The 22046-nt window shown below is 44.4% G+C and overlaps 1 protein-coding gene across 1 annotated transcript in view; it reads right to left on the bottom strand.

The window, feature by feature from the left end:
* The window catches only part of cfap54 (cilia and flagella associated 54), a 211481-nt gene that overhangs the window by 154503 nt on the left and 34932 nt on the right, over positions 1 to 22046 (bottom strand). Inside the window, exons 7-13 of the mRNA XM_078234599.1 lie at positions 20272 to 20376; positions 20069 to 20170; positions 15159 to 15357; positions 12284 to 12379; positions 11481 to 11593; positions 11272 to 11395; positions 4542 to 4636 (exon numbers count right to left, since the gene is read on the bottom strand). Of these exons, the coding sequence (XP_078090725.1) occupies positions 4542 to 4636; positions 11272 to 11395; positions 11481 to 11593; positions 12284 to 12379; positions 15159 to 15357; positions 20069 to 20170; positions 20272 to 20376 (834 nt within the window). The remainder of the gene's footprint in view (positions 1 to 4541; positions 4637 to 11271; positions 11396 to 11480; positions 11594 to 12283; positions 12380 to 15158; positions 15358 to 20068; positions 20171 to 20271; positions 20377 to 22046) is intronic.

Consider the following 22046-nt stretch of genomic DNA (forward strand, 5'->3'; position numbering starts at 1 on the left):
CACCGGCCGATTGTTATTAAGGCACGCTGCTTGGTTTTTCCTAGGTACTGGGATGATGGTCGCCTTCTTGAAGCAGATAGGGACCTCAGATTGTTGTAAAGTGAGGTTGAAGATGTCTGTGAATACCCCCGCCAGCTGATCCGCGCAGGATCTGAGTGCACGTCCGCGTACCGCATCCGAGCCAGTTGCTTTTCGTAGGCTGACCTTCAAGAAAGCTACTCTGACATCTGCAATGGTGACCCCAGATACAGGTTCATCCAGGGTTTCCAAGGTTGGAGGACATGCTCTCGCTGATGTCTTGCTCAAAACGGGCGTAGAATGCACTGAGCATTCCAGTCACCCATAGTAATTGCTGTACCCTAACTGCACGCATCTCTAATTTCCTGTTTGATGCCATCCCCAACCTCACTACTACTGTTTGGCAGTCTGTACACAACTCCCAACAGCGTTTTTTGTCTTTTGGTATTCCACAGTTCCCACATCGTCAAGGCTAATGTCGTGTGTGTGTGTGTGTGTGTGTGTGTGTGTGTGTGTGAGAGAGAGGGGGAGGGAGGGGAAGCATATGCACGTGTGAGAGAGAGGGAGACATGTGTGTGTGTGAGAGAGGGAGACATGTGTGTGTGTATGTGAGAGAGGGAGACGTGTGTATGTGAGAGAGGGAGATGTGTATGTGAGAGAGGGAGATGTGTGTGTGTGTGAGAGAGGGGAAACGTGTGTGTGTGCATGCGTATGTGAAGGAGAGGTGTGTGTGTGTCCAATACGAGAATCAATTTCCAGCATTAATTTTTTTTAATAATAGTGGGTAGTGCAGACTTGCAGGGGTTAATGTTAAGAGGACATGGTAGGGTGCCTTGGCCAGAGGTTAATGTGAGGGAGCTATGTGAGGGAGCGCAGGCTTGGAGGGCCGAAGGGCCTGTTCCTGTGCTGTATTGTTCTTTGTTGTTCTTTTGTATAATGAATGTACTTGAGACTATGTGCCTTTTACGAATTTCTAATATATGCACAGATAGAAAAGACTTGTTTACATTTGATTTCTGTGTTCGCACCTACCTTGTGGCAACAAAAGCTGTATTGACATTATGAGAATGCTTGGGGTTCCCTGATGCACTTGGGAAAACACTGGGGGATCCGCTGCTCAGAAAGTTTGGGAAACTCTGGCTTAAAGAATAGATCAATAGAGATTCAGTGGCAGATGTTTAAAGGAATATTTCAGAATACACAGAATAGACACATTCCAATGAAAAAATAAAATTCCAACAGGAGAACCAGTCACTACAAAAAGATTATGCTTCATCTGTACAGGGCATTGGTGAGACAATATCTAGAGTTTTGTGGATAGTTTTGGTCCCCTTATTTAAGGAAAGATGTAAATGCATTAAAAGCAGTTCAAAAAAGGTTTACTAGACTAATACCAGCATTGGTCTTATGAGGAAAGTTTGGAGAGGTTAGGTTTGTATCAACTGGAGTTTAGAAGAGTAAGAGGCGACTTCATTGAAACATTTCAGCTCCTGAGGGGTACTGACAGGGTGAAGGTGGAGAGGATTTTTCCTCTTGTCAGAGAATCTAGAACTAAGGGAGTCATTCATTTAAGACAGGGATGAGGAGAAACGTTTTCTCTCAGGGGGTCATGCGTATCTAGAATTCTTTCCCTTAAAAGGCAGTGGAAACAGAGTCTTTGAATATTTTTAAGGCAGAGCTGGATAGATGGTTAACAAGAGGGTGAAAGCTTATCGGTAGGCAGGAATATTAGTGCTGTGGTTACAGTCAGGTCAGCCATGATATTATTGAATGGTGGAGCAGGTTCATGGAGCTGAGTGGTCTACTCCTGCTTCTAATTCCTATGTTCATTTGGACGTATATAAGGTACACCAAAATGCTTCTCTTGCTCATTTCAATGGTCACCTATTCTTTTGCTCTCATCACCTCACATACTAACAACATTCTCTTCTCCCAAATTATCACTTTGCCCAATTACCAATTACCACTCCATTCTTACTTCACATTACACTTTAAATTCAACACCTCCTTATCCTGAGTGCCATTTGTTTCAGCGAAACCCTTCACTGTATTCACGACATGCATAAACGATACCCATCTCTACTCACCTTCTACACACATGAAATCTTCTTCTACATAATGGAAGAGAAACAGGACAAATGAGAAATCCCAAACATCTTCATCTTCACCTTGACCCAGCCATGTGAATAAATCTGTTCACCATTCACCAACAGTTGTGCAAGGTATTGGAAGGTGTTCAGGATTTTCATCACTATTATTGAGTCTGGAGGAATCCACGTTCAGCCCAGTCAGTGAGGTGTCAATGGCTTCATCTATCAGCAATTTATTTCGAGAGTATAGTCACGTTCATGGACATGTAGCCAGGCCCTCACGAGAGTCCATGGTAGCAGACTTTGTAGCTTTGGTGATATCTCAAGTGACTGCAAGGAAGGCTCTGCAATGAGAAGGTTTGTTGATCAAATGGATCGGGGCTTTGATGGGGTTGATCACTATCTGCAATCTTCTCTGCCCTGACAAAGAGGGTCAATACAGACTGGATGGTGCAGCTGATGTCCAGCTTAGTAGATTCTGAAAGGATCCAATGGCATACAGATCCAGGGCTATGGCATAGCCTCTTAGTCCAGCAGATAGCAGATCTGCAACAGTCTTTCTGAAGAATCACAGCCTCCGCCCACACTGCTGCACAGAAACTTCCAACGTGGTATCTCCTGGCCTGTAGACCCTGTGTGCTGCGTATAGCCTCCTGCATGCAGCACGCCACCACCATTACCTCTTACGAGAGGTCAGATGATCATAGTGATTTCTAGGCTGCTGTTTTTCCTCCTCCAGGTTTTGTTCCATCCAGAACAACAAGCAAAAATCGGTTCCCATATGATAAGATAAAGCTGACTACAGGATTGTAGTCAGATAATAGAAGTGCAGAGTAGGAAGTTAAAAGCTGGAAAGATTAGAAGCTGGAAAACCAGACAGGAAAGCAGCTGATGATCCAAGGAGCTGCAGTTTTATACTGCAAGACTAGTCATGATTAGCTTTGCTGATGGATCCAAGACCTGGCAGGCTAATATGATTTTGTGCTAAAATGCAGTGAGTGCAGGTATCGGGTAAAGTTAAAAGTTTATTTATTAGTGTCACAAGTAGGCTTACATATTTGAGCATCATTTTGGCCTTTTGATTCGGGCCCAGCTTGCATCTGGCAGGCATCTGACCCACTGCTAAAATACGCTGAGTTAAAACAGTGGGGTGGAACTGATGTGAAGAGCTCCCAGATAAAACAATTCCTCACACCACCACATTTTCCCTTTCCAACAGACAAGTTGATGGAAAGCAATAATTACTGACATAAATTGAACTTTTCTATCTAGTATAATAAATCCAATAAACAGAAATAATTATCATCATGCAAATACATTCCCTTCTCATGTTTGGGTTAATGCCATCCATTGGTCCCTCCTACTCAGGTATCCTGTTCCCAAAGAAGGGAGATATTGGCAGCAAGGGAGGAACCCATGAAAAGATAACCCCTACCCTTTACACAAACATGCCCCTCCTCACCCTCCTTCCTCCGGGATTCCCTTGACCAGCCCCTGCAATACCTCCTTCTTAACCTGCATACCAGGGGCTGGTGTGGTGGTCCTCCACCTTGGGCCAGCTGCAGTACCAGAAGTGGCCACCAGACCCAGTAGTGTTGCCAGAACTGGAGAACGGTCAGCCTCTGATTGGCTAGCACCTTTTGGAGGTTGAACATCCACCCTGTTTAAGAAAATCCCGCAGGCAATCTCTCCCTGCATTGAATCTCCTCCTACCGGGAACCTGACACTGCGGGGAATTTGGCCATCCAGTCAGAGGTGTATAGGAGTGTAATAGGGGGCTGAGGACACAGCTTTGCAGAGCACCGCTGTTGAGGATAATCGTGAGGTGTTGTTGCCTATTTTTACTGTCAGCAATCTGTGGGTTAGGAAGTCCAGTTGCAGAGGGGGAGCCGAGGCCCAGGCCATGAAGTTTAGAGATGAGTCTCGTAGGAATAATGGTGTTAAAGGCTGAGCTGTTCTCTATGAATAGGAGTCTGTAATTAGTGTATTTGTTATTTAGGTGTTCCAGGGTTGAGTGTAGGGACAGGGGGATGGCGTCTGTTGTGGACCTGTTGCAAATCTCCCCCTGCAGGGCATCTCGTCCTGCGGGGAATTTCCCTCTGTAGGACCTGAGAGTCCCAGTAACAGCCAGCAGACTGCCCAACTGGGGCTTCCAAAATAGCAATGATGGAGTTGCCATCAGCTCTCCAGCTGGTGGACAGGCCTACCACCATGGCCATTGGGTTCCACCTGCTAACTCTGCCATATCTGCTGAGTATTTGCAGCATTATTCTGTTCTTAGTAAGGATTTAATGCTTCTCTTTCCCTGCTGGAAGTTTAAAATGGTCCTTTAAGATTTCAGAGAGACTAACAAATTAAATCATTGATGCTGTCCTGCAATACACCAATATCCGAATCTGTAGGTAGTCTTTCTCAAAATCTTTACAAACGTACCTCGAGAGGGGTACAGGTATAAGCAAACATTGCTTCCGCTAGTATCACGAGATCATCACATAAAACGACAGTCCCACCAGATTGAAGTGTTCCTCCTGTAAGAAACAGATTAATGCACATGATTGACTGCAGTTCAACTTTGGTCTAATCTGGTCATGTCGATATCAAAAAGGAGGTGGTATTGGGCGTCTTAAAAAGCATTAAAGTAGCTATGTCCCCAGGGCCTGATGGGATCTACCCCAGAGTACTGAGGGAGCCAAGGCAGAAATTGCTGGGGCCTTCAGAAATCTTTGTATCCTCATTGGCTACAGGTGAAGTTCCAGAAGACTGGAGGATAGCCAATGTTGTCCCATTGATTAAGAAGGGCAGCAGAGATAATCCAGGAAATTATAGGCCAGTGAGCCCAACGTCAATGGTCGGGAAATTATTGGAAAAGATTCTTTGGAACAGGATTTACTCACATTTGGAAACAAATGGACTTATTAATGATAGACAGCATGGTTTTGTGAAGGGGAGGTCGTGCCTCACTAACTTGATCGAGTTTTTCGAGGAAGTGACGAAGATGATTGATGAGGGAAAGGCAGTGGATGTTGTACACATGGACTTTAGTAAAGCCTTTGACAGGATACCTCATGGTAGACGAGTACGAAAGGTGAAGTCACACAGGATCAGAGGAGAGCTGGCAAGATGGATACAGAACTGGCTTGGCCATAGAAGACAGAGGGTAGCAGTAGAGGGGTGATGGGATGCTTTTCTGAATGGAAAGCTGTGACTAGCGGTGTTCCACAGGGATCAGTTCTGGGGCCTTTGTTGTTCGTAGTATATATAAATGATTTGGAGGAAAACGTAGCTAGTCTGATTAGTAAGTTCGCAGACGACACAAGAATTGGTGGAGTTGCAGATAACGAAGAGGATTGTCAGAGGATACAGCAAGATATAGACTGGTTGGAGACTTGGGCGGAGAAATGGCAGATGGAGTTTAATCCGGACAAGTGTGAGATAATGCATTTTGGAAGGTCCAATGCATGTAGGAATTATACAGTAAATGGTAGAACCCTTAGAAATATTGACAGGCAGAGAGATCTGGGCTTACATATCCACCGATCACTAAAAGTGACAACATAGATGGATAAGGTAGTCAAGAAGGCATAAGGCATGCTTGCCTTCATCGCTCGGGTCACTGAGTATAAAAATTCACAGATCATGTTGCAGCTGTACAGAACCTTAGTTAGGCCTCATTTAGAATATTGTGTACAATTCTGATCGCCACACTACCAGAAGGATGTGGATGCTTTGGAGAGGGTACTGAAGAGGTTCACCAGGATGTTGCCTGGTCTAGAGGGTATTAGCTATGAGGAGCGGTTGGATAAGCTCAGTTTGTTCTCACTGGAATGACGGAGGTTGAAGGGTGACCTGATAGAGGTTTACAAGATTATGAGTGTCATGGACAGAGTGGATAATCAGATGCTCTTTCCTTGGGTAGAAAAGTCAAGTACTTGGGGACATTGGTTTAAGCTGCAAGGGGAAAAGTTTAGTGGAGATGTGCGAGGCAAGTTTTTTACAGAGGGTGGTGAATGTCTGGAACGTGTTGCCCAGGGAGGTGGTGGGAGCAGGTACGATAGCAGCTTTTAAGGGGCAACAAGACAAGTACATGAATAGGATGGGAATGGAAGGATACGGACTCCGTAAGTGTACACTGTTTTAGTTTAGGCAGCATCATGATCGGCGCAGGCTTGGAGGGCCGAAGGGCCTGTTCCTGTGCTGTACTTTTCTTTGTTCCCTCCTAAGAGATGATACCTGTTATGATCCTAGATCAGACCCTCAGTTGTCGGTGAGATCCAGCTGGGGACCTATAATGTTTTGTCTAAAGTCGGCAAAGTTTGAGATTCAAGACATTTGCTCAGTGAATAAAGCTAAAAGATTCCAAGGATTTTGAACAATCAAAATGAAACTGTATTATAAAAGGTCAGAAAGATAAAACAATTTACAATAACGATCCTATATTCTAATATTCAGGATTAATGTAACATACCTGTGAATTAACAGGTTAAACACACTGCATGACACAGTAAATGCAGATGCAACCAAGACAGCTTTCACGGATTACCCAACAACCCACACAGATGTCAGGAACACCAATCTCACCGGAAATCTGTTTCCCTCACAAGGGATTCCCGTCTTCACCTTTGAAGATCTAACCTGGGAATACAAGCCCAACTCGGGTGACATCAACAATTGCCCACCTTACAGGGACTCAATCTCGTCTTCCGAGATTCCATTCTCCTGGATTCCCGAGTCTGCACTCCAGCATCAACTCACAAGCATGACTTCAGATTTTTGGCTGCACCAAGCAGAACACTACAGCACCAAAGGGGTACTTATTCCCCAGTGGCACACAGAATGGAATCACCAGCCTTAGGCTTCTCCTGAGACCGCTTCAATTCAGTAAGAAGTCTCACAACACCAGGTTAAAGTCCAAAAGGTTTATTTGGTAGCAAAAGCCATTAGCTTTCGGAGCGCTGCTCCTTCATCAGGTGAGTGGGAGTTCTGTTCACAAACAGGGCATATAAAGACACAAACTCAATTACAAGATAATGGTTGGAATGTGAGTCTTTACAGGTAATCAAGTCTTAAAGATACAGACAATGTGAGTGGAGAGAGCGTTAAGCACAGGTTAAAGAGATGTGTATCGTCTCCAGCCAGGACAGTGAGTGAGATTTTGCAAGCCCAGGCAAGTCGTGGGGGTTACAGATAGTGTGACATGAACCCAAGATCCCGGTTGAGGCCGTCCTCATGTGTGCGGAACTTGGCTATCAGTTTCTGCTCAGCGACTCTGCGTTGTCGTGTGTCGTGAAGGCTGCCTTAGAGAACGCTTACTCAGCACTTCACTGTACCGCAAGCCCACGGATAACCTCACGATGCTCCACTTCTCCAGCTTCCACCCTAAACACGTTAAAGAAGCCATCCCCTACGGACAAGCCCTCCGTACACACAGGATCTGCTCAGATGAGGAGGATCGCAACAGACACCTCCAGACGCTGAAAGATGCCCTCATAAGAACAGGATATGGTGCTCGACTCATCGATCGACAGTTCCGACGCGCCACAGCGAAGAACCGCACCGACCTCCTCAGAAGACAAACACGGGACACAGCAGACAGAGTACCCTTCGTCATCCAGTACTTCCCCGGAGCGGAGAAGCTACGGCATCTTCTCCGGAGCCTTCAACATGTCATTGATGAAGATGAACATTTCGCCAAGGCCATCCCCACACCCCCACTTCTTGCCTTCAAACAACCGCACAACCTCAAACAGACCATTGTCCGCAGCAAACTACCCAGCCTTCAGGAGAACAGTGACCACGACACCACACAACCCTGCCACAGCAACCTCTGCAAGACATGCCGGATCATCGACACTGATGCCATCACCTCACGTGAGAAAACCATCCACCAGGTACACGGTACATACACTTACAACTCGGCCAACGTTGTCTACCTGACACGCTGCAGGAAAGGATGTCCTGAGGCATGGTACATTGGGGAGACCATGCAGACACTACGACTATGGATGAATGAACACCGCTCGACAATCACCAGGCAAGAGTGTTCTCTTCCTGTTGGGGAGCACTTCAGCATTCAGCCTCTGATCTTCGGGTATGCATTCTCCAAAGCGGCCTTCACGACACACAACGCAGAGTCGCTGAGCAGAAACTGATAGCCAAGTTCCGCACACATGAGGACGGCCTCAACCGGGATCTTGGGTTCATGTCACACAATCTGTAACTCCCACTACTTGCCTGGGCTTGCAAAATCTCACTAACTGTCCTGGCTGGAGACAATACACATCTCTTTAACCTGTGCTTAACCCTCTCTCCACTCACATGGTCTGTACCTTTAAGATTTGTTTACCTGTAAAGACTCGCATTCCAATCATTATGTTGTAAATTGAGTTTGTGTCTTTATATGCCTTGTTTGTGAACAGAACTCCCACTCACTTGATGAAGAAGCAGTGCTCCGAAAGCTCGTGGACTTTAACCCGGTGTTGTGAGACTTCTTACTGTGTTTATCCCAGTCCAACACTGGCATCTCCTCATCCGCTTCAATTACCAAGGCTTCTCCTGAGTCCTCTTCACTTGAAGTCTGCTACCCCTCAGCCCTTTACCGAATGGGAGCCTCAATCTCTGCTTCTCTCTTTTCAACTTAATTGGAAACTTCGTCTGTCCCTGCCCTCTCTTTGGACTCCTCCCGTTTGAGATCTGTACCTGTGCGATCTCCCTGTCCCCCTCCTGGAAAAAACTGACTGGCTCACTAAACTATTTCTTGAATTGATCTGGTGACTCATCACAACACTCCATGAGAGGCCCACCCTTGTTACAAGGCAGGAATAAACGTAACAAGTTTTGAAACATCCTGTGCTTCAAATGTTACAATTTCCACATACTGCTAACTTACATAACACATACCAATCATTACATAATTGAAAATCTGTTTGCAACAAAAAGACTTTGCTGGATTTGTATAATTTAAACCGTTGAAATGAGTCTCTGCAGAGACCCACCCTTGATACGAGGCAGTAACATGAAACAAAAATTGTTCACTCAGTGCTTCTCGGGTTCTATCTACAACGGGCAGGATTCTCTGGCTCTGTGCAGATTATGCAGGGGTCAGAGTCACGGGGAGAGGCTTAGCTCATTTAGCGCCAGCGAGAACCCGCTTTAGGATTCTCACCTCTCCCCACCCCCGCCCCAACCTAATCAGGTTCCTGCCCAGTAAGGGCAGGAACCAGATTAGCATATTTAAATACCCATTTAAATATGTTTAGTTAATTTCAATCATATTCTCCCTTTTCCCAGAAATGTCGGTGCAGTGGGAACCCAGTAAGATTGAATCTCTATCAGTCTCACAAATGGACAGCAGGCAAGATGGCCACACCAGGGACCAGGAGTGGTCGGGGAAATTCCAGGTTGGCAATGCCAAAGGAGAAGGGGGGGGGGGGGGAAACTGAGGATACGGGAACTGAGGGAGGCTCCTGAGAGGTGGGGCGGGGCCAAACCTTTGGCAACCCCACACCAAGGTGTTGCTCACTTTAAGGGAGGGGTTGCTGGTACCAGCGAGTGGGGTGGGAGGGGGAGGGGGATAGCCTTGGGGGCGGCCAAGGATTTGGTGGGGTGGGACTTAGCCGGCGAGTACTGGGATGGGTGTATGTAGGTGGACTGGAGATTGGGGCGTTTGCCCCAATCTTGGAGGAGCCGACTTTGCCAGCATCCTTAGGTCCCCACTCCAAAAATATTCTAATTGAATTGCGAACTGAATTGCACTGTCTCTCCCAACTGGGGACAACAATTAGAAACTCTTTGGGAGAATTCCACCCAACATTTGGTTTGAGGAGGTGGGACAAACCTAGTGGAATTTTTTGATGGTGTAACTAGCAGAATAGGTAAGCGAGAACTCAAGAATGTGGTGTATTCGTATTTTGATAAAGCCCCAACTAAAAGGTTAGTGTGCAAAATTAGAGCGCATGGGATTGGGCTAATATATTGGTATGGATTGAGAATTGGTTAACAGACAGGAAACAGAGCAGGAATAAATGGGTCTTTTTTGAAGTGGCAGATGGTGACTTTTTTATTCATTCAGGGGATGTGGGTGTCGCTGGCTGGGCCAGCATTTATTGTCCATCCCTAATTGCCCTTGAACTGTGTGGCTTGCTCAGTCACTTCACTGAGCATTTAAGAGTCAACCACATGCTGTGGGTTTGGAGTCACATGTAGGCCATGTAAGAAAGGATATACTAGCCATTGAGGAGTACAACAAAGGTTCACTAGACTGATTCCTGGAATGGCAGAATTGTCGTATGAGGAGAGTTTGGGTCAACTAGGCCTGTAATCATGGAAATGTGAGGAAATCTAATTGAAATGTATACAATTTTGACAGGGCTGGACAGACTGGATGCTGGGATGTTGTTTCCTCTGGCTGGGGGTTTAGAACAAGGGGTCAGAGTCTCAGGATACGGGCTAGACCATTTATGACTGAGATGAGTAGAAACCTCTTCACTCAGAGGGTGGTGAACCTGCGGAATTCTCCAGCACAGAAAGCTGTGGAGGCCAAATCACTGAATATATTTGAGGAAATAAACAGATTTTTAGACATCAAAGGCATCAAGGGGTACGGAGAGCGTCCAGGAGTATGGAATAGAAATACAGGATCAGCCATTATCATACTGAATATTGGTGCAGGCTCGAAGGGCTGGATGATCTACTTCTGCTTCTTTTTTCTACATTTCTGTGTAGCTTTGCTGGACTGCAAAAGAGTTTTGAAGCTGTCCTGGCACTGAGTGCATGTAAATTGATTGCTGACCATTTAAAACTTCACATCTATTTCAAAATATTGCACATTTCTCTGACTGATATTACATATATTTTATATCATGTGGGAAAATATGATAACCTAACCAACACAAGTTTAGTAAACATTGATATCCAATTGGACAGTGCTGTTCTACTAGAACCTGCAGCAAGCTTTTGAACCTCAGTGTGTTATTCTACTCTATTCTGTGCCAGGGTTCTGTATCTGCTCCCTTACATTTCTACCCTCAACTGCACCTGTTTTCTCTGATGGCTTTCTCCTTCTGCATGATTCTAATCGCCTTGGTGTCCATCACATCCATTTGATGTCTCTGTTGCCCAAAGATGTGGAGGTCTTTTGGATTGCTGAACTCTTAAGATTACCTACCAGCTGCACAGCTTCCTCCGACAGAAAGCCCATGCTTTGGTTTGCGAGTTGAAACAAATGGCTCCATTGTAATCAGTAGATCCAAATCCAGCTCATAACTCTTCCAGGCCGGATTCTCATGTTTCTGGAAAAGTCAAGAAAGTGCAATTTTGAAAGAAATGCAGGTGATTGCGTTCACAGCTGACTGTGTTCACCAGCACAGGCCTTACCCTTAAGAAAGCGAGAAGTGGTGCAATGACGGTATCAAATATTTCAAAGTATTCATGGCTGAATACAGTCTTCACAAACCTTACAGCAGCTTCCACAGACACACCATCTTCACCTGCAAACATCAATTGAAAGAATGAGTGAGAAATACTACACAGGGATCTACAATATTTTTTATCCATTTTGGGAAGTGGGCATTGCTGGAAAGATTCCAATAGATACGGATTTCAAGCAGGAAGAATGTAACAAGTGACGTCTGAGGACAACAAATAAAGTTAAAACAAAAAATTAAACTTACCTTTTTGGACCTCTTGTTAGCCTATAACACTTCCACACTGGTTGGCCTGGTGGGAAACTCATTATCACTTTCTGTTCAAGCCTCCTTGTGAAAACTTTAGCCAATTCAAATGCTACCACTGGGACTGTATATGCATGTATTACAAAGGACACTGTTGGTTGGCCTGGGAGTGTATCCTTGTCATCCATGACTCCAGAGAAGGCAAGTTACCAAAACAATATTAATTGACTATGTGCCCAATTTCCTCCAGTCAGATATGGTTAATATCCATCCACAGTCAAAACTGTGTTCTGGGGTGTGGACAATCAAACAAAAACAAAATGTGCATTATATTGGCAACATATTGCAGATATTTTGAAAATTAGCAAATGTTTGCATGCTGTTTAATCAGAAATCTAAACCACACACTTGAAATCCTGTGTGATAATTATGAGTTCTCCTCTCATTTTTCTTGTTTCAAATTCTCTGCTGCATGAAGGGCAACAAATTTAGGATAAGAATTCTTACCGGCGGCTGCAAGCTCTATCAGGGAACTTGATTTGTTTATCCCACCAATCGGGTCTGTGCAGGCAGCTGCATTAAGCTGAGTATTACCACCACCACCTAAGAAAACAACACAAGCTTCAGTATGTTTACCATCTGCACAGTGGTTGTATGTGGCCGATACTCGATTGTTCGCTAACTCTGCCAAAAGTGTTTCCTAAAACATTTCAAAATATTCCTGCTTCGTTTCTGGAGGAAAATAATTTAAAAGTAGGAGAGTTATGTTAAACTTATATAAAATATTGATGAGATAACACCAAGTACTGTACTCAGTTCTGGCCTCCTTGTAAGAAAAAGGAGATAGAAGTACTGGAGAAAGTGCAAAAATGGTCTTGCAAAGGTGATATCAGGACTGATGGGATACAAACATCAGGAAAGATTGAACAACCTGGGCTATTTTCTCTTGAAAAGGCTGAGGGTTGACCAGACAAAGATATTCAAGATTATGAAAGAGTTTGAACGGATAGATAGGGAGAAGTTGCTTCCAATTGTGGGGAATCCAAAACAAGCATCCATAAATGTAAGATAGTCATCAATAAACCCAAAAGGAATGCAGGAGAAACTTCTTTACTTAGGAGCGGTGAAAAAGTAGAACAAACTGCCACATCAAAGCAGTTCAGCTGACGACTTTCGGTACATTTAACTGAAAGCTTGATCAGTGTTTGAGGGAGAAAGGAATAGGATATATTGATCAGGTTAGATGAAATAAGGAGGTAGAAGGCTCGATTGGACCATGAACAGTGGTATGGAGAGCTGCTGGGCAGAATGGCTTTTCTCTATGCTGCAAAATCCAGGAGCGGAATCTTTTGTTTTTTGTTTGGAAGTGTTGGCTCCAGTGGGAAAAGCGGAGGGTTGATCCCCAGCTGTTGGCCGAATTTTCCACCGTATTTTTATACACTTTGAGAAAGTTACAAGCGGCAGTTCCCACAACATTATGCTGGCAAGAGCAGCTCATTCTCAGAGCTCCCTTTTTAAAGAGCACCCTGATTTAAAAAAATAAAAATTCAAACGCTGCACGTCATGTCGGGGCAGTGCCCAGGCATGTTCATCTCCCCTGGGAGCTATACTCACCTTTGCACCTCCCGGAGGGATCCCTCGACAGGTTCATGTCTGGGCGAACCTATTGTAAACCTCGCCATTGTGAGGTCACTTTGGCGAAGTTTGAAAATATGACGAGGGGGAAAATTAGGTGGGGTCCTGATAATTAAATTAAATTTATTCAAATGTATTTTGTGGGAAGAACCTTGCCATGTCACCAGTGAGGGGTGAGGAAAATCACAGAACCTGATCTCTCTGGTCTGAAGGTACTGTGCCTTTAAGAAATGTATTTTAATCATGTTTCTCAACAGGATATTACCGCAGTGCTTGGCAATTTGTCGGCACCATGTTGTCTGTAGCCAGTGTCCTTTATTGATGCTATATAATTGATTTCATGGTGATTTTAATCTGGACTAATGCAGTGTTCTGTGGTTATAATGGTCTCTTAGGATTGCAGAGTGGAGCTTGTTTCTGGGTGATTGAAAGGCATGTCATGTGGCTAGAGACAGTTATGCTTCACAGAAAAGTCCAGTTTTTAGTTTCATTTTCAGTAGTAAGTGGAGAGAAGCAAGCTTTTTCCCTTTCTTTGGAGTCGGAGTTTCTGTTCTCTGTGTGGCTATCCTGGATTTCTGTCCATAGGTGTTACAAAACTGACCATCCAGCCTCACGTGAGCATACTTGATTTTTGTGCTGATTTTGAAAAAGGGTGTATGTCTGTGGGATGTGTTGAACTTGGAACAGCAGAGATAGCTAGCTGTTAGGAGCTATACTATGTCATGTTTAAGTCTTGTATTTGCTAAAAGTTATGTTAATTCTTATTGTTATATTTTAACTGTGTTCTTAATCAACTTTGTTTGATGAAAACTTCCTGGAGGGTCACTTAAATCATTCCTGGAGTGAAACACCTTGGGGCAATTCTCCAAGCCCGTTGCACTGCTTTATCAGTGCAGAAGGCCAGGAGACTCAAGCGGAGGCCATTTAGCGGGCTTTCTGCTGGGCGCTACGGCTTCCCCAACTCTCTGGATTTCTGGTGCCGTCAACTCTGTGCCAGAAATTGGCACAGAGCTGCATAAATTATTATGATGAAGATTTAAGTATCATGAGAGGGCGTGGGACTGAAGTCTCTGGGCCCGCTTAAGTCACCCTGCCAGGAGTGTTTCATTCCAGCAGGGTTTACAATAGCTCCCGACTTGCGTAGGATAGATGCTACCAGACCTTGAGATTTTCCAGCATTTTCTTTTTTTGTTTCAGATTCCAGCATCCGCAGTAATTTGATTTTATTTATGTAGTAGTTTGAAACTCGCTTCTCAAATGGCAATTGATATTCAATAAATTATTACCTTTAAAAGTGATATTGATAGATTTTTGTTAGCCAAAAATATTAAGGGAAATGGAGCAAAAGCATCATTTGGCGTTAGGTTGCAGATCATCTTGATCTCATTGAATAGTGGACAAGACTCAAGGGGCTAAATGGCCTCCTCCTATTCCTATATTCTTAAAATTCCAGGGTCAGGATTTTACGGCCTTGCCACAGCATGTCTTCCCCCAGCGAATGCAATGGGCCATTTAAATTGGCATTTAATTTGGCGGGACCATAATACGCTGCCAGGTGGCAGAGGCCAGGTCATTTGTATCATCTACATACAATTCCAAAAAATATGAGTATAGGCTTTCCTCTGCCTTATGCTCATATATGAGTCATGAAGATCACAATCACAATTGAGAAAAACAATATAATGTTACAACATTATGAAGAAAACACAATGCAGTACAATGTTGACATCAAAACTCAGTGTCCCACCTGAGAGGAGCAGCAGACCTGCCAGGAAAAGTTCAGTTATCACATCATATACTTCATGTTCAGCAGAAGAAGGAGACTTAGTCTGTAGCACACGTCTACTGCCACTTGACAATGTCTCTGTAATAGCAAGGAACTGAGCTGCACTGCCCTGAAACATTTCTACCAACAAATGCTCTGTGGCATTGTGTGGCCAGGGTAACTGTAAGAAAGTAAAGGAAAATGTAAGTCAGGAAGAAAACAATAATAAGAGGACCAAAATAAATTGCCTTTGCTTGTGATTTAAGTGGCTTAAGTTAATTTTTTCGTAAGTTGTCAAGGTTCAGAGCGAACATTCTCATATTTCAGGCACCAGTGGATAAAGGTTCAGGTACAGCACAGCCACCCACAGATCTAAGCTTTCCTGTTTCACAAATGTGGCATTTCAATTTGCACTCCAACCAAACTTTGTGGCACTTCTTCAGCACATTATTCATTCATTCAGTTCAGAACTTGTTGAGCTATATTAATTACTTAGACAAAGAGACAGAGAGTAATTTATATAAGTTTGCTCAATGTGCAAAGATAGGTGGGAATGTTGCAAGGAGGGTACAGGGAGGGTATAAAGAGAGAAAGACAGGTTAAATAAGTGGCCAACAAGATAATAGATGAAGAACAATGTGGGCTAGTGTGAGGTTATTTGCTTTGGCTGCAAGAACAGAAAAACATTTTTTTTTTAAACTTGTAAATGTTGATGTTCAGAGAAACTTGGGTGTGCTCGTAGAAGGAATTCAAAAAGTTAACTTTAAGTTCAGCAAGTAACTAGGTAGACAAATAGCACATTGGCCTTTATAGCAAGGGGATTGGAGTACAGGAACAAAGAAGACTTGCTCCAATTGTACAAGGTTTTGGTGAGACCACATCTGGAACAGTGTGTGTAGTTTTGGCCTCCGCATTTAAGAAAGGACTTACCTTGCCTTGGAACTGGCACAGTAAAGGTTCATTAAATTTGTCCCTGGGATGAGGGGATGTGCTATGATGACAGGCTGAGTATACAGAACTTATATTCGCTGGAGAATGAGAGGCAATCTCATTGAAACTATAAAATTTTGAAGGGGTTCAATAAGGTCGAAGCTGAGAGATTGGTTCTGCCTTGAAGTGCAGCAGCATTGACATAAGTAACAAAATAGAGAAATTTGTCCATCAGTCTCGAGTCCAAACATCTTAATGGTGAGGCAAAGTGATGACAGACAAGGAAAAATAAGATTAAATTTTTTTAAAATTAATTTATGGAACGTGGGCATCACTGGTTAAACCAGCATTTATTGTCCATCCCGAGTTGCCCTTCAGAAGGTGGCAGTGGGCTTCTTGAACTGCTGCAATCCCTAAGGTGGAGGTACCACCACTGTGCTGTTTGAGATGGAATTCCAGTGTTCTAGCGACAGTGAAGGAATGACGGTATATTTCCAAGTCAAGTTGATGAATGACTTGAAAGGGAACCTCAAGCTGGTGGTGTTATTCATTCATTGGATTTGGGCAACACTAGTTAGGCCAACATTTATGATCTATTCTTAATTTCCTCTGGAATGGGTGGCTTAATGGGCCATTTTAGAGGGCATGTTTTAAAAGTCAACCTACATTGCTCGAGGCACATGTAGACTCGACCGGGCAAGGGTGACAGATTTCCTTCTCTAAAGGTATTAGTGAACCAGATGGGTTTTTATGACAATTAACAATTGTTTCATCAATTGATTTTTAATTCCACCATCTGCTGCATCCAAAGATCTGTAAGTTGAGAATTGGCTGGTTCAGACATATAAAGATCCTTGACATAAACTCGCGGCCTTGAGTAGATGTCATCTTTGAACCGAGGAACAGCCAATAATGAAAATGGTGGGTTGTAGAGTTAGGAGTTGTACATTTGTTTGACTTTGGGAGTAAATCTAAAACCTGAGTAAAGGTAAATTTCTATTCTCCTCCTGCATCAATTTAACAATGAACAGTATATCATGGCTGTGTTTGAGTCGACACAAATATAGTTATGCCTTGCCTTCAAAATGTATACCTCATAACAGTAAGAAATTTAAGCAGGAGCATTTTAGAAACCAACCACAACTTGCATTCAGTAAATAAATACCGCCCCTACTACCTCCTGTGGGAGTTCACCTCCATTATCCTGATGCCAGTTTACATCCCACCCCATGCAGACATGAAGGTCGCGACATGAAGATACACCACTACAAATAGCCTTGAGACGAAACATCCCGAGGCCTTGTTCATCGTGGCCGGGGACTTCAATCAAGCCATGCTCAAGAGCGTACTACCAAGTTACATCAACATATCTCCAGTTCCACCAGAGGCCCAAACATCCTAGACCACTGCTACACAAATATCAAACATGCCTACCGCTCTATCGCCCGCCCACACTTTGGCAAATCAGACCCACAAGGCTGTGCTCCTGCTCCCGGCTTACAAGCAAAAACTGAAGCGGGAGAATCCATCAAAGAAAGTCGTGCAATGTTGGTCTGAGGAATTGGATGATCTCCTACGGGACTGCTTGGAGTCAGTGGACTGGTCAGTATTTAAAAACTCTGTGACCAGCTTGAACGAGTACGCTACTACAGTAACTGACTTCATTATTAAGTGTGGAGAAGACTGAGTGCCAAAGAAGCAAATCCGCATGTTCCCCAACTGGAAACCATGGATGAACAGGGATATCCACTGCTTGCTGAAGTCCAAGTCTGAGGCGTTCAAGTCAGGCAACCCTGACCTATACAAGAAAGCCAGATATGATCCAAGGAGATCCATCAAAGATGCCAAAAGACAGTACCGGACCAAGCTAGCCACACAGACTCCCGCCAATTGTGGCAAGGTCTGCAAGACATAACAGGCTACAAGATGAAGGCATGTAAAATCGCCGGCTTCAACGCACCACTCCCTGATGAGCTCAATGCATTCTACGCCCGTTTTGAGCAAGAGGTCAGCGAGAACATGCCTTCCACCCTGGAAGAACCTATATCTGGGGTCACCATTGCAGACGTCAGAGCAGCTTTCTCGAAGGTCAACCCACGGGAAGCGACTGGCCCAGATGGGGTACCCGGCCGAGCACTCAGATCCTGCGCGGATCAGCTGGCGGGAGTGTTTGCAGACATCTTCAACCTCTCTTTACAACAATCTGAGGTCCCTATCTGCTTCAAGAAGACGACCATCATCCCGGTACCTAATAAAAACCAAGCAGCGTGCCTTAATGACTATCAGCCAGTGGCTCTGACATCCATCATTATGGAGTGCTTCGAAAGGCTAGTCATGGCACGAATCAATTCCAGTCTCCCGGACTACCTGGATCCACTACAATTTGTCTACCATCACAACAGGTCCACAGCAGATGCCATCTCCTTGGCCCTGCACTCAACCCTGGAACACCTAGATAACAAAGACACCTATGTCAGACTCCTATTTATTGACTACAGCTCAGCCATCAACACCATTATTTCCATGAAACTCATCTCCAAACTCCATGGCCTGTGCCTTGGCACCTCTCTCTGCAACTGGATCCTGAACTTCCTAACTCACAGAGCACAATCAGTAAGGATAGGCAACAACATCTCCTCCATGATCATCCTCAACACCGGTGCCCCGCAAGGCTGTCTTCTCAACCCCCTACTATACTCCTTATACACCTATGACGGTACGGCCAAATTCCCCTCCAATTGGATTTTCAAGTTTGCTGACACACCACCGTAGTGTGTCGGATCTCAAACAATGATGAGACAGAGTACAGGAATGAGATAGAGAATCTTGTGAACTGGTGCGGCAACAATAATCTCTCCCTCAATGTCAACAAAACAAAGGAGATTTTCATCGACTTCAGGAAGCGTCAAGGAGAACATGCCTCTATCTACATCAATGGGGACGAAGTAGAAAGGGTTGAGAGCTTCAAGTTTTTAGGTGTCCAGATGATCAAAACCTGTCCTGGTCCCCCCATGCCGACACTATAGTTAAGAAAGTCCACCAACATCTCTACTTAGAAGACTAAGGAAATTTGGCATGTCAGCTACGACTCCCATCAACTTTTACAGATGCACCATAGAAAGCATTCTTTCTGGTTGTATCACAGCTTGGTATGGCTCCTGCTCTGCCCAAGACCGCAAGAAACTATCAAAGGTCGTGAATTTGGCCCAATCCATCACGCAAACCAGCCTCCTATCCATTGACTATGTCTACACTTCCCACTGCCTCGGCAAAGCAGCCAGCATAATTAAGGACCCCATGCACCCGGACATTCTCTCTTCCACCTTCTTCCGTTGGGAAAAATATACAAAAGTCTGAGGTCACGTACCAACCAACTCAAGAACAGCTTCTTCCCTGCTGCTGTCAGACTTTTGAATGGACCTACCTTGCATTAAGTTGATTTTTTTCTCTACACCCTAGCTATAACTGTAACACTACATTCTGCACTCTCTCGTTTCCTTTTCTATGAACAGTATGCTTTGTATAGCGCGCAAGAAACAATGCTTTTCACTGTATGTTAATACATAGGGGCGGCACGGTAGCACAGTGGTTAGCACTGCTGCTTCACAGCTCCAGGGTCCCGGGTTCGATTCCCGGCTCGGGTCACTGTCTGTGTGGAGTTTGCACATTCTCCTCGTGTCTGCGTGGGTTTCCTCCGGGTGCTCCGGTTTCCTCCCACAGTCCAAAGATGTGCGGGTTAGGTTGATTGGCCAGGTTAAAAATTGCCCCTTAGAGTCCGAAGATGCGTAAGTGAGAGGGATTAGCGGGTAAATATGTGGGGGTAGGGCCTGGGTGGGATTGTGGTCGGTGCAGACTCGATGGGCCGAATGGCCTCCTTCTGCACTGTAGGGTTTCTATGACTTTCTATGTGACAATAATAAATCAAATCAAATCAAATAAACTAGAACTAATTAAAAACTCACATTCTGAGAATCTTTGTAGTTAGTTCTTTGTTTAGGCCGCAAAATTCCTTTTGTTTTTCTTCTGCTTTCAACTACTGCTCTCTTAAAGATCATTACTGACACCTAAAGGAAGCAAAACATTTTCAGTTCAATATATTGGTCAAGTGGAAGTGAATATTACATTTTATGACATTGGTATTATTCGATGTTACTGCTCCTGGTACCTTGACAGTGGCCTCTCGAAAGGTTTTTGCAACTTCAGAAGAGGAACCAACGGTATCCAGCTGGTTTAGTTCACTGATTTTACCTAAAGCACGGCGAGCAAATATCTATTTAAAATAAGAGACAACGTTAACAAGCTGGATGAGGATGAGAAAATGCACAATCTTAACTTGTCATGAAATGTTACAAATATTAAAATTTACATTACTGAATTGTTCACAAAATTGCCAGTAACATGCTATTTCTGTTTTATTTATTAATTTCAAAATTGGCCTCCTTTGTACATTGGAACGCAATGATTAGTGTACATCAGATTAAAATAAATGCATGATTTTATATAATACTGTAACAGAGCAAAGTTCAGGCACCCCATTAATGAACGAATACCTGAGCCATGCAAAAATAATGTCAAAGACTCAGTAAGCTGTACCAGGGATGAGAGGTTACAGTTCTCAAGACCTGAAACAAATTGGGTTGAATTCACTAAATGAGAGAAAGTTAAGTGCAGATCCAATAGAAGTCTTCAAATTATAGAAGGAACATGAGGATCGCAGCACAGCCCTTTTTCCAAGAAAAATTCAAAATTAATTCCATTGCCATTCAATGAAATGGGGGCAATGTCTCACAAAGGTAAAGTGGTAAAGTAGATAATTAAAGTGCATGGACAACAGGATAATTGGAAAAGAATGGTTGACGTACAAACTACTTTCAGTGGGTAAGCAGCAATGACTTATCAATAAAATATGTAAAGAGAGAACATAACCCTGTTTTATGAGCTTAGTGGTCCACAAAACCAGCCCAGAAGCAAATAAACATTGTGGGATCCAGTGACCTTCAAGCACGTCCATTTAACATGATTAAGGTCAGGGACACAGGTTAGAATGCAAGAATTTAGGCAAGCAACTTTTGAAAGAGCTCCATAAAGTGCAGGCAGAAAATTAATTAAAAGGATAAAAATTAAAGCCCAGCCCAGATTTTTGCCATGGTGGATACCCTCATCATCATGGCAAAAATGGTGGATGAGCCTGTAAATCCTAAGCACTGACCCAAACAAGACGGAGGCAACTCTCCCGGCCCGCGAGTAGCGCAGCGGACCATGAGATATCAGCGAGGGGCCTGTAGCATGATTTGCAACCGGCGACATTTCAATATCATTAGTAAGCCCGAGACGGCACGGTGGTACAGTGGTTAGCACTGTTGACTCACAGCGCCAGGCTCCCGGGTTCAAATCCTGGCTTGGGTCACTGTCGGTGCAGAATTTGCACATTCTGCGTGGGTTTCCTCCGGGTGCTCCAATTTCCTCCCACAGTCCAAAGGGTTAGGTGGATTGGCCATGATAAATTGCCCCTCAGTGTCAGGGGGTTAGCTAGGGTAAATGCATGGGGTTATGGGAATAAGGCCGAGATGGGGTTGTTGTCGGTGCAGGCTTGATGGGCCGAATGGCCTCCTTATGCACTGTAGGATTCTATGATTCTTTGATGGTATTCTCCGGGTTTGCTAATGTCTCTCCCCACACCACCAGGAGAGATTCCCACCAGTGGAGCTTAAACCTGGTCCCCATCAACGGGGAACAGGCGTGATCAACCCTCTGGTGAGGACAGAGGCCACTGAGACCCCCAGGATGTCCGGGGCAGGGGGGGTGCCCCTAGGGCAGTGCCAAGAGGAAGGGCCTGAGGGGGGCCCTTCTATAGGGGCATGGCCGATTGGTGGTGGTGTTAGGGGGACCCGCTGTGCACGCTGCATTAGGGAACAGGGGGTTGGGAGCGAGGGAGCAATC

The sequence above is a fragment of the Mustelus asterias genome, chromosome 19, assembly GCF_964213995.1.
Source record: "Mustelus asterias chromosome 19, sMusAst1.hap1.1, whole genome shotgun sequence".
Lineage (NCBI taxonomy): Eukaryota > Metazoa > Chordata > Chondrichthyes > Carcharhiniformes > Triakidae > Mustelus > Mustelus asterias.